The sequence below is a fragment of the Accipiter gentilis genome, chromosome 8, assembly GCF_929443795.1.
Source record: "Accipiter gentilis chromosome 8, bAccGen1.1, whole genome shotgun sequence".
Classification (NCBI taxonomy): Eukaryota; Metazoa; Chordata; class Aves; order Accipitriformes; family Accipitridae; genus Astur; species Astur gentilis.
The window spans coordinates 11,015,514-11,029,148 of record NC_064887.1 but is presented as its reverse complement, the minus strand read 5'-3'; the positions used below and the strand labels follow the sequence as shown (position 1 = coordinate 11,029,148).

Genomic DNA, 13,635 nt, shown 5'->3' with positions numbered 1-13,635 from the left:
ACTCTTCTTGCCTTTATCTGACAAAGTGTTTCAGAGTATTATCTGCACAAGTTTGAGCAATTCCTTATCACACTCCCAGCGTGCTCATGTCTTCCCTTACAGTTCCAAATTCTAGACTCTTCAGAAGTGCCCTAAGAGGGAAAGAGATGACTGGACACTTCAGTTCTTTTATGCAATTAAGTGTATAAAAATTGGTACTTCCTTTTCTGAACCTAACCCAAGACATCTATTTTCTCAAGTGCATAGAAAAGGGTTTCCTTAAGAGATAAAACTTAATTTATTTGGTATGTGTCTGTATCATCTGCTCAGTATAGCTCGTGATAGTTAGCATTTGTAAGAGCTATTTTTATGGCACCATGTTATACAAATTAATACAGATGCAATTTTAACCAAATGTTAATCAAAAATGAGAATGCAACTTTTATTCTGAGCAAGCCTCCTACTGAAATTTTGCTGAACTGCATGCATTCCAGCACTGTATGCTTACAAAACCTTATTAGCTAGCACATTCAGAAGTACTTTTATTTTGAACAAAATAATTTTCTCTTTTTTTTAAAGACTTTGTGTAACTAGAGAAATTTAGAAACCCAAAATAACTGTCACCAAGACTGGCACTATCTGCACCAGAACAGTAACAACTTAAACACAAGTCCTGAATCCAGTCGAATACTTTCATTTAGGTGCTTCGCCAAGTATAGTTCTGAAGCGTTTCCTTCCTATAAAATGCTGCCTCAAATAGGCATGTTCTTTTTCTCTTGAATTCTAACAGGCTTATTCTATTTTTTAATAACATATATTAATATATTTTAGTTAATATATTTTAGTAATGTTGCTTACCTTGAGATGTCACCCCAGTACCACTCTGCTTCCTGCAGAGAGAAACTGGAATTGTCCTTTATTCCATTAGTATTGACTGGAGTCATTGGTTTGGGGGGCTTTGGAGGAAGAGCTGAAAATGAAGAACAGATTAAAGAAAGGTAAACAGGGGAAAATAATCACTTAACTGTTAATGAAATATGACAGTGAAGAAGTGAGAGAAAAATGTGCATCTTGAACTTGGATTTCAAGCTCTCAAAGTAAATGGAATCTGTAATTTTTAAAGAATTTTGAAGTCAACAGCTGCACTGTGATCCCAGATTTCCTAGTACTCAAACCAAACATGGGCTTGAGGGAGGGGAAAGGGAAAGAGTATGAGGAAACATGAGTTTTTGTTAAAAGGAAGACTGGCTCAGGCATGACTACAAGGGCAATCACGGCCTAAACCTCCACACAAGTTACAAAGGTGTATTGTGTTTGAAACCCACAGCCTGGAGAGCCCTATGCACCACAATGGAAAAACTCCAGTTGCTTAGGCATCACCAGTCCTTATGGCAACCTGTAAGAGCAAACGGGTAGACTCTTCAGAGGGAAAAACACTGCTAGTGAGAGAAGTGGTAGCTGGGCAGTGGTATATCCATCATAGGCCCAAGGTTCATGTTTCATACTAGATTTTTCATTTAGTCTCCTGTTAGGAACAAAAGCTATGACTCTTTGAATACTACAGGACATGAGGTGATAAAGAAAGGGGAGAGGGGACATTAGGTCATTATTAGAGTGCCTGCACCACTTCACATAGCTGAAGTGTTTACCACAGGAAAGGGGATGCTACAAATTCCCAAAAGACAGGCAGAACTGCACATCTGTAGGCCTAGTGCATACCTGCCCATAATTCCTCTATTCCGAATTCAAGGCAAACAGGCTTTTACTTCTGTTCTCAAAACAGGTTACACAACGTAAGGGCATACAACACACTGAAGCTCTTTCTATTTGGTCAGTTTTTGCTCAAACAACTTTATCATGGTCTTGAATGTAAGCCCTATATCAGGAGTAATTCAGCAGCCACAGGCATGCTCATGTATTGTAGAGACTCATCTGTCAGCAGAAATGCATTACACTATTTTCTTCGAGAAAGATGTCTTGAGTGCTCTCCCCTGCTTTGCAGAGTCTGAACGCTTCATCAAGAACACTATCACTGAAACTGAGCATTTTCAGGCATTTCATGAGACAGAGTGTTTTACAGGGACAGGCCACATTTGAATTCAGAGTAAGAAAGCAGCTACACACATTGATTTGCTACTAGCACATTTTTAAGTCAGACCCTGAACATCTGTGCTCCCAGCCCTGTGCCCTAGCCATCAGATTACACAAGCATCAGCCAGCAGGCCTGACACACTGACAACAGCCATCTTTCAGACACGATCCCAGTGTACAAGCAGAAATACAAATAAAGGCAGCAGAAAGAAGATTTTGATCTCTAGCTCCAGTGTGGAATGGCTTAACGCTGAGAGGTGTGCTACTTGGCACCATCAATCTGCTCACCTCCGAGCCACACCTCCCACATTAAAGAAGAGAAAACAGTGTTCCAACTGCAGTTCCAAATACCATTTCATGTTGAATATCCAACACAGTAACTTCACTGTTCTCAGACAAACCAGTAGATACTTTAATCGAGCCAATCTAAACTAAATCTGAACCTTGACCCAGACGTTTGCACCCTGGGGTTGCTGACCAAACACCTGATTCAGATAGCAGCATTCATTCTGCGGGACTGAGCATTAAACCATAGCATACAGGTTCTTTTTATGGGTTGAGCTGGGAACTTTCAGGTGTGCACATACCTAGTGAGGCAATAACAGGTCTTGTTATAAAAGGAAGGTGAAAACCTTTGGATTCAGTGAAGTAGCTATCTGGTTAGGAGGCTTCGATTATTCCTAGCTCTACTACAGTTGTTTGTACAAAGCACCACTGAGAGTAAGACACAGCTCTAACCCTACTTTGCTTTAAGCTCCCAGCCCCATCCTATTTTTGCAGGGTCAGAGGAGCATATATCCAGGCTAAGCCCGTACAGTCAATTGTATTTACTGTGCCCTATGCTGTTCCATCTCCCCCAAAGTTCCTGAATTAGAAAGTGTCTTCAGGTCCTCCCACCTCACATCTGGGCTGTGCTACCCTACACACTCTAAGCAAGCGACAGGACAGACGTAGCAGGTTTGAGTCTCATCAGTGTCTGCACATGGCAGTAAATCCGAGTACAGAAAACCTGTAGATGTTCTGTCTACTCCAGAATCTTTTGTAGATTGAGTCATCAACAAGTGCACGGAGTTTCATGTAAAAAACATAAAACAGCATGGAGAATTCTTAGAAAACTACACCAGCACCAGCAATTATTTCACTGGGTCTTGCAAGTTAAGGCTTGGGACATATCAAAAACGTCAAGGTATTTTACAGTGTAAAAGCCTGTTTTACGCTGGTAATAGGGGCTTTCCAGAAGTGGCTTTCAAGTATTCTCTAGAGTACTTGAATACTTCTCTAGCCCTCCCTGTAGGATTAAGTCTTGCTCCTTTATATACTGTGGAATTATTTAGCAGCTTTGTTAGGGCTCACTCCAAAGCACTGGGCACAGAAAAGCGAACTAACAAAGACCAGAGAGGTAAGGAACAGGAGTTTGCCATATGGACACAGAGCACTAGACATTACACCAAGTGTCCTTACTACAGGTGCAGGTTTTTCCTTCTTTCCCTTAGTAAGGAGGTATCACTTCTCACTATTGGGGGTTGTCTGCAGAACTTCATTATGCATAACAAAATTGGAAGGAAATTCTTCCAGGGAGAAGAATAAGGCTTGGACCAGTTCCTGTAAAACCTGACTCATGGAAGCCAGTCCTTCTCACAATAGACTTTTGAAAAAAGCTTTTTAATAGCTTGCACATTTTAAAAATACAAAAGTATTTGCAAGGGTGGATCCTGTTTCCAGAGAGCTATGGATCTAATTCTTTACTTTCAATACTTTGAGCTCTTTGAGTCATAATAGATTTTCCCCTGTGTTGGATACAGAACCAGGCCCTTGCTATTCCTTTACCCAGTAGACTAACATGCCCATCCATTTCAGCATTTCTTGGCTATCCTCTCAGCCTGATATGACTGCAGTCTGTACAAATGGAGAACTGAGCATAATGGTAGTTTAAACCCCACAGCCGAGAACCTGTGATGACATGAGGGGAACATTTTCTAATAGCACAGCAAGTCTACTCTAATAGAGCAGCATCCACCCTACTGCTGCTCTTATAACACCGGCCCAGTGGGTTGCTAGAAGAGGCATCCTAAAATAGTTTTTACTAGTACCTAGACAGTACTAACCACCCTGCTAGGAGAAATCCTGTGATGTTTCTATGAGAAGCTACAGAGAGCCTTAAAGAGTCTAAAGATTTTGATTTAAATTTAAAAAAATCCAGTTTTATATACCTTCCTTGATGCTAAGTAGCTAAAATCCTACAAGTAAAATAAGGCTGGCTTGAAGTCAACAGAAATGCTTTCAAGAGCAGGCATGTTTCCATGTCACTGGGTCCAATTCTGATCTAGCCACGGGTACAATCTTACTTTATCTCAACACAAGCTCCGATTAGAGTGAACGATCCTTATGGTTTCTTGCCTCCTTTTCCTGGGAGAGAAAGAACATTCATCACGAGTGATGAACAGCACAACGGATCTATCTGTTCTAATAAAGAACTCCCTGTTAGCACCAGATACACAAGCATCCTTCCCCTGCCGTGTCTCTAGGACAGCTTTATGGCACAGATCTTTCCAAAACCCAGAAGGCAACAGCTCAGCTGGATCCTTCCAGTCCCGCATGAGTACATTCCCAAGATCAGGTTCAGTTCTCGGTGACCACCTGGCTCGCAGCAATGACAGCAGACTGGCTCTCCCTCCTGCACGAGCGGGCATCTCTGGTCTTTCTTTCTTTAGCAACTCTAGTCCCCTCTTTCTAGCTTCCCCAAGCAGCCTAGCTTGAGCTAAATCCCAATCCCAGATCAGTGTCACTTAGAAAAGGGGAAATAAAAAAGAGCTGGTGATGGAGCGGAGGCGGCTGCAGCCAATGCGGGCCGGGCCCGGGATCGGATGTTGCTGACGTCAGGGCCCAAAGGCTGCCGTGCTGGCTCCAGCAGGTAGCTTCAGCTGAGCTGCTCTGCAGAGCTGCAGCACAGGTCCTTGGAGAGAAAAGCCTATTGATTAGCCTTTGCCAAGGTAATTTTTCTGATGCTTTCTTGACTGAGTAGAATTGCTTTTTAAAAAGGCTACTCAAGATTTAACTGACTCGATTCCCTGAAATCCAAACCACCTCCAACACCAAGACAACCAAGAAAGCTGGCAAGTGTCTGAAGTTCAGCACCATTGTATTTTTTTTAGCGTCTCTTGTAGAAAATAGTAGCCTGTATTAATCCCGAATTTAACTTCAGCAAAGTACACTGTGACTTCCATGAGATATGCACTTTTCCAAGTTTTGAATCAAAAACTTCACAAGTTTACATGATCTAAGAGTCACCGAGCCCTACGTGTGAGGGTTTTCAATGGCACTAGTTCAGGAGGAATGAAAAAAGAAGAATGCCTTGGGTCTCCCAGTGCTACATCCCACACAGCATCCAGTCAAGCAGCCCATTTCTTCTCTGGCTGCAGTATTTGCATACAAGATAGACCTGCCAGTTAATTAAACTCTAATTTGCAGTTTTAAGGCAGATGCCACTTAAGTCTAAGAATGGCTCCGTAACTTAGTTCTTCCAGTATTTTCCAAGAGCTCCAGGCCAGATACTTAAAACCATAGTAGCTTTAAATGCAGTATTAACTCTGTTACAAATAATCACAACTACCAAGTACTCTGATAAAGTAAATTTTAAGTCACTCAGCACTTCCATGAGCTTGTTTACTAGCCTTCTTTCTGATGCTCTCAATCTACTCTCCCTCCACATTGTGACAAGCAGAAAACAGATCAGAGGATTTCCAAGGTGGTTACCCAGCTTCAAAAAGGCTGACATACAGTAGGTACCCTACAAACTGTAATATAAAGCTTTAGGAAGTGTCATTACTATGGAAACATGCAAGTAATCCACAGTTAAGCCAGCTAACATTTTAATGGCATAGTCCTTAAGGACAGAAGGGGTTTTTTTCCCTTTGGAGGTATAAATGAAGACTTGGTATGAAAATGTAGGCTAGCTTTTTTAAAAATAAAAAAAAATCTCCTCAATCTTTAACTGCTCTCTGTAGTCTTACTGAATTTCTCACACTTTTCTCAATTTCTCTAACACTTTTAAGGCAAAGCCTCAAAATCTTTCCCTCCCTCAATAGCTCTATAGGTGTCTCTGCTGCACAAAATCCCCTCAAGATACCCAAGAAAAAAAGGTGTATGCTGAACAAAGGTGCTTTTTGCACACCATTTCCATGAAATTGTGTACTATGTGTGCAAGCTAGAGCAGTAATGCACCATGCTTTTGCAGAGATTTTCCAGCTGACAAAGAGGAGGGTCATGCGCACCTGCTGACAGCAGTTCATTCCCCACCACTGGCAGGTAAGTTATCTTGGCAGCTCCACATCTCAGCTCGTCAGTTCTCTTGCCAAGACTCCTTTCACAAAGTACTGAGCACCAATGCCCTTCGAAGCTGCCCTTCCTCAAAGGGCAGCTAATACGCACTGCAAACTCCTCAAGGGACAGAGAAGGAAGCTACTCGATCACATTATTGCTGGCCACAGAACCTCAGGCATGCTCACATTTTTGCTCTCCTCCCCCAAAACAGGCGAGATGCCAAAGAATAAGATATATTCAAAGAATTGAAGTCTTTCAATATCTCATTACAGAAAACAGCAGACAAGTTGGCAGAAAGCCAGGCAGGCTTCCAATAAAAACACTCCCATTATAGCTTTGCTCGTGTTTCTATGAACTTTTATAAAAAACACCACCTTTAAGAAATATTTCAGTTTTGATTAATTGGCTTTTTTGATAAAGATCTGTTTTGTTTGAAAACTTCCCAGCTATCCAGTCCTCTCCCACACCTCCCAACCACTGTTTCACCTCCTACAGCCTGCCAGACTTCTGCAGCACTCTGATCTTCACAAGTACCCACAGCCACTGCATAGGTTAAAAGATTATCTGCTACAGGACACCTGCAGAATGGCGGACAACAACAGTGTGTGAAGAAGGGGCTGGCTCAAATTCAGAATTTTTTGGGGCATCTCACAAGGACCTCTTACTACTTTGCAAGGCTTCTTATTTCACAGCTTGAGACGGAAAAAAATAGAAGATGCTCACTGTCAGATAAATGACACTGGGATCTTTGACTTCTGTATTATAAAGTAACAGCACCTCCTCTTCATTCCAGCCTTTACATGAAGTTGCAAAGTCCAAAAACCTCAATTTCCCAATTATTTTCACTGCTTGATGAAAAACAGTTTTCTTTTCAACCCAGACCATAGTGTAACAGCTGCAAAGCTACAGCAGCATCAGAGGTTCCATGATCAAAAGGCTTGATATGACTGTCCCGAAGTTAACATGAGGAGGTTGAAAAGAGTAAGTCCCCTTTTACCTACCAAGCATAATTAGCACACTATTAATAACGTTTTAGAACTTTTGCCATGTTTCATGACTCAAAGATTGTCACTACCCAGCATCACATGCTCGGCTCACTTCAGGAAGTAATAGCTTTACCTCCTAGCCAGTAGGCCAAGGCTTTTACCAACTCTTTGGATGAAAGTCTGCAGCAGACGTTTTATTGTCCATGAAAATCTGAAATATTCTGTAAGAACAATTGTACTTTATAGTTTCCAATGTCAGGCCTAGAAGACTTTATGATAAAAGTATATATAAAATGCAAGGAGCAAGTAGATACTGCTTTTTGCTTATTAACTAAAGCAGTTCCTCACCTGTTTTCTACCCCTCCACAGGTAGAGTCTTCAAACAGCTATTAAAAAAATAATCTTTGGTCAATACATGGAAATAGATTTTTGGATAAGAGTAAGGAAAACACAAAATTTAGCATAAGCACAGAGCTACAGTGATCGAGAATGAAGAACTAGCTTTTTAATGTCAAAGACCAAGAATAAAGTCAGGCCCAAGCAGCGGCACACTATGGCTAGGAGTATGGCTACCAAAGCCAAAAGAAAATGCCATTTTAAATAAAAACAGCCCAGGGATGTTTTCCCCAGATATTTCAAAGACTAACCATCCATCCAGGTGCTAGGTACAAACCTCGTAGGAGAACCAATTCACAGAAATAATCAGCACTACTGAGAAGTTTGCTGCACAAGAGCCTACTTAAAATAGTAATAATACAGCTGTAAATACACGTGACTCTTGCTGCTCTAAGCAGCATTTTATTTCAGCTTACCACTAGCTCACAACTTTCAAAGTAGTATGTAAAATTCTTCCTCACACAGTACCTGTCCTTGTGCTATGTCAGACTATTTTCTAGTTTACCAAAGTAGAAATATTTCAACACGACCTAAATTGCTAACAGAACCATCTAAATCGAGATCAAAAGGTGCATTTCAAATCAACGCTCCAGAAGAAATCTGAAGGTAGAAAAGTATTCAGAGGAAAACTGTTGTACATTGTGTCATGCATCAGCTTTTCTAAGAACCTTGATCTTGAAAGAATTTCCACCAAGGCAGAAGTTCCAATCCATGCAGTCCTATACAGTGCCCTCAGCAGAAACTGAGATTCAGAGTGGGCATGGATTAGTCTAGCCAGGCTCAGACTGCACAGCCATTGCTCATGCTGAGATCTCAAGGTGTAACACAAGAAATGGATTCAATCTTGTCACTCAAGTACACTGTGATCTTCAAAATATTTTAATGAAATCCACTTCACAGCAGCAGTTTGACTTCTTTCACTGTTCCAAAACTTACCAGTGAGACTGTACTGTACCCTTTGAAATGGAAAGGATCTTAAACATTCATCTTATTGATTCAAGCTTCCTTGTGTCCTTCAAGAGACTACTTTTGGAGACAGGAGATGAATCAGAGTAAAGATGCCACAAACACCAAAGACTTCTAATTTGACACTTGGGAGCAGTTCCTCAGATGGCCAACAATCCAGATTCCTATAATGTCCCCAAGATGACTATACAGGGCAGTGCAGCATACTGATAGCCTGGGAAGTTCAATTGCAGTGTACAGATTTAGGTTGTAACAGACTACAGAACTTACATACACAATATTGCCAGTGAACTTCTCGTCCATCTCACCTCTAAAATATTTTTCCTGGGGCAGGTATTGGAGTATAAGCCCTACTGCCCACACTCAAAGAAAAACACATCTGAACAGTGGGCTGTGTTCTCTCATTACAGCAATTTTTCTCTAGCTCCACTGCAGCAGCTCTAGTTTCGGGGGATTTTGCTTAGTTGGTTTCTTTAGGGGAGGGATGCAAGGAAGGAAAGAATTCCTCCAAAAGCAAAGATGATTATGTGTAGCATCAGATTTTAGGGACTACAGAGCCTGAAATTTAGGATAAGGCTACAGAAGGTAAAAACCCTGAAAAAATGGCTCTTGTGGATATTTTTCTTTCGCTGGGAAGAGGAGGAAAGTAACAGAGAGTAAGTAGTAGCTAATAGAAGCAAGTGGGAGGTTTATGTTTGGAAGAAGAAAACTGACCTGACATACAAGAGTCCCAATGTGACATGAACCCAAAACTCAAATTATTCTTTAGCAGAAGAACAAACAAGAAGGGGATATGGATTGATGTTTTTTTGATTTGTCCAAACCCACAACTTTTTGTGCTGAGATACATGACGTTTTTCAAGCCTTTCCTAAATAACCATGCATCAGCTTCAGGGATATCTGATTTTAAAAGTAGTAACATTTCTATGAACTATCATTAAAATAACATTTTTCCAGTTCACAAAAACTGGTAGAGAGTCTGGGCAAATGTTGAAGCAGCCACAGGTTGAAGCAATTGAAGTATTTAATCTCTTTTTTCAAAGAGCACTGGATGGAAGGTAGCCATCTCGTGTGTGCTGCTGGACTCAAAGCCAAAGAACCTGGATCCTGTTCAGCCACAGGAAAGCTTCAGAGTCCATTGTGCTTCAGCATCAGGATTCACCAGGCAGCTGGTTGTTGTCCAGCAGGGCAGCTGGGGTCCTTTTTGGAAAGGCACCACTTGCACTTTGCTTCTTTTAAACTGTATGAATTCTTATAAAAATTCCTGTACGTAGCCACTTTTCTTCAGAAGAACTAGAAGAATTTAAGGAATATATTCATTGAATCATTGCAAAAATCTTTGTCTGTTGAGTGGAGAACATAGCAAAGATGAAGTACAATGAAAACAATTTTTTCTAAAGAGGTTAACATCCAGTCACATTGTTTGGGGACCCAGCACCAGCTCATATAGCTGTAGTTTAGATTATGTGGAGAAGCAAATTCTTGCTTACTTAGCTATTGTGCAGATTTTAACCTGTCAGAAGAAATGACATAAAAAGCAGAGAAAAAAGAAAATCTGACTCATTTCCATAGGGGCATTTAGTACACGAGCAGAGTCTGTTCTTAAAGCATTACTCAGCAACCTACTTTCAAAAACAAGTTTCCAAAAATCCAGCTAGAACACATCTATTGCTTTAATGGGGCCAAAGTTTTACAGCAACCTGTTTCAACACAGTTAACATTCTTTTTTATAATAAAAAAGCCTAAGCCTTAAAATATACAGGGAATGCCGATAGAAGTATTCTTTATGCTGCTGTTTCCAGCATTCTCTAGCTCTCTGCCCAAAAAGTGACTCACTAAACAACCAACATGAGGTGTTGCAAGACACCCAACTGATTTTAGTACTGGGCACAGATGTGTATGACCAGCTATGCCTCACTGTTTTCCCAAGCTGTAGAGCAAAGATAAGCCTGAATAGCTTCATTCTGGAATAAGATACCATGCAGGCAATGGAGAAGTCAACTCTGCTGCTTGAGAAAACAACATTCCCCAAAGGAAACTCCAAGAAGAGTCTTCTCCTTTTAAGCAGGTGAGGGAGAAGGAAGCAACACAGCTATTAACTCCTGTCAGGTATAGGCAACACAGGAGATACAAAATTGTTTGGAACAACAATTGCAGAAATAACATTTGCTGCAGGTCTTGCCTTTAAACTCGTGGTGAAGATCTTGGTTTCTTCTCAGAACTTTCTCCCATGTTTTAGTTTGCATAAACCTACAGCTTTTCAGAACACAGAGCTGAAAAATTTCCTTCAGCAAGCTTTCCCCCCCCAACTATTTCTACATCATCTGAAAGCTTACTGATAAAACAAAAATGTCAGCCTTTTAAAGCAAGCTCTCCCATCTCAAGCAAAACATCACTGCACTTTATATTAATGATGCCATTTTTCGCATTCATGTATTTAATTGAAAGCTGATGAGTGATACTCTTTAAGTTAGAACCATCAAAATGAAACCCAAATGCAAGGAATGCAGAAGCAAGCCTGAAAATGCTATCAGAAATAAAAAAATGGTTACAGCAGTCATTAAATGAAAAGGCCAGTAGAGAAATCTAGGTGTAACAAGAACAGAATACAAGCATTTCACGTGACTGTCCTCATAGGAGATGAGAGTCCGATTCAAACCATCTTCCAGGATATACAGAATACAAAGGACTGAGCCTTATTTATTCCCTGCTCTACCCCAAAAGAGTCTGCACAAACTTCCCTTGTGTAGTAAGGAAAATCTCAAGCCCCAACATCTGCTGTTTCAGAAACCTGACTTTCAGCAAGACTTAAATTTGCAAGGAAAACAGTTGCTGCTACAGTGCTGCTGTCTTGATGACCTGCACTAGTAGAACTAGTTTGGTGGTGGGTTTTTTTGTTTTGTTTTTTTTTTAAAGATGTGCAAGAGCAGAACTTTTCTTTGATAAGCTCCTGGAGTCAACTCAGATAAGCTGAAGGACAATACTGACAATGCTATTAAAATTTGCATCTGTTCTCCCACTGGAAAACTAGTCAGGCATAGACATGCAGTGTTCACCTACATCTGGCTACTGCATACCACAAACCCCATTTGAGAAGCCACATTCAGTTTCCACTGTAACTTTGATAATGATACAGCACAAATGGTATCTGAGTAAACACTGCCCTTGAGATCAGAACCCTGTGTTTTCCAAATTACAATTATAGTATCACTCCCCTAAAACAAGGGTTGTCAAATTATATACGAGAAGAAAATAGAAACTATAATGAATAAAGACACTTTTTCCCTTGAATACTTGTCTCACTCATACAATCGCAGTGCTGCTTTTGCAAAGTAGACTAAACTAAGCAGCCTATAGATTATTGCTGCCCCCACTCCCCTTAATTATTAAAAGATTTTGTAGCAACAGCATCATTACAGCCAGTCTCAGCACACAAGGCAAGGAAGAGTAATATGCTTGAAAAAGATGGTTCAGTCAAGTTATAAACGCAGGCAATTGTATTTGGGCCTAACAGGCTTCAAAAAGGTAGCTTTCATATAGTTTTAGGACAAACATTCTATTATCTGCTCATAAATAGACAAAGCCCATTCTTCATTAGTAAGCCTACTTTAAACTTGTGGTTTTCTTCATAACCCACAAAAATGAAACTAACCTCTAATTTGTAGTTGAGCCAAATATCTTTGCTGACATCTGTATCTGAAATCCCAGTGGAACACTCTTACTGATTTTCATCCAACTGTGACAAAATGTATTCAGTGATTACACATTTTATCATCAACATAACTGATAATATATCCCAGATCTACAGAGTGAAAGACATTCCTTAGTCCTACTAATTAGAAGTGAGGTAATACATAGGTAGTTATGCTTTAGGTACTCTGGTAACTTTTGCAGTCAATTCAACATCCTCCATTAAAAAATTTAACTTCTGGCAGTAACAACTTTTTGCAGACCTGAACAGATGTTGTTAAATAAAAACTAAATTCAGTCCAGTAACCTTTTTCCTTGTCTTCTCAGACAGCAAGACCCACAGCAAGAACAAACATGCAAATGAACCCCTGACAGCTAGTTTCCTAATGCCAGAACCAGCATATGATGCTGCTATGGCTGTAATACTCTAAATTATTCCTGATTGGAAAGTTTAGAAGCCACTATGTTAGCTATATGCAACTGATGGTTCCAGTTTTGGTTTTAGATGCTGAAAGTTACTTAGTTGCACTTAATATTATTTGCCACATATAGATCCTACCTTATGCCAGTGTTACATTTTATTATGAATTTATACATGCACACAGAAGGAAAAAGCATTAGGTAAGAGGAGTCACCCTGCTGGGTGTCACCACTGTTGGTCCTGTACTAGTTGTACTGCTTTAAGGCATGTTTTGCAAGGCTGGCAGAACTGATTCCCTAGTTCCACTGCTCTATTTAGGAAAACTGTCCCACTCCTATGATTTAGGATGGATTAAAAGCTAGCAGAAAGCTAGCAATCCCTTGTCGCCTGACCCTGCCTCTGCTGGAGTTGGGGAAAATTCATGTGCGACAGAGGCATCAGCTTTATTATTATTTTTGAACTTTTGAGCAAGCCTTCTATCAGAGAAGCTTCAGGACTTGCTCTGAGCATCCATTTACCCCTGCAACCCCGGACAGAAAACATGAGCACACTGATAAGCTGGCGCAGGTGCACTGAGGCCTGACAGAAGCTACGGCTGCGCTGCAGGCTGCCTTCCATCACAGGATTTTACTTCTGCATTATTATTGGGCAAGACTAAGGTGGGTATTAAGACAGCCTGCCAAGACAAATTAAAGGTCTACTGGCCCTTAACAAGAAACAGTATCCCCACCCTTCACTTAGAGGTTACAGGTGACACCACACATTATGTTCACCTTGCCTTTGTCT

The 13,635-nt window shown here is 40.6% G+C and overlaps 1 protein-coding gene across 3 annotated transcripts in view; it reads right to left on the bottom strand.

Moving 5' to 3' along the window:
- PIK3R3 (phosphoinositide-3-kinase regulatory subunit 3) overlaps nucleotides 1-13,635 on the bottom strand; it is an 83,639-nt gene that overhangs the window by 17,284 nt on the left and 52,720 nt on the right. For all 3 annotated transcript variants that reach the window (XM_049808353.1, XM_049808355.1, XM_049808356.1), the window contains one exon: nucleotides 838-949. In XM_049808353.1, the coding sequence (XP_049664310.1) occupies nucleotides 838-949 (112 nt within the window). The remainder of the gene's footprint in view (nucleotides 1-837; nucleotides 950-13,635) is intronic.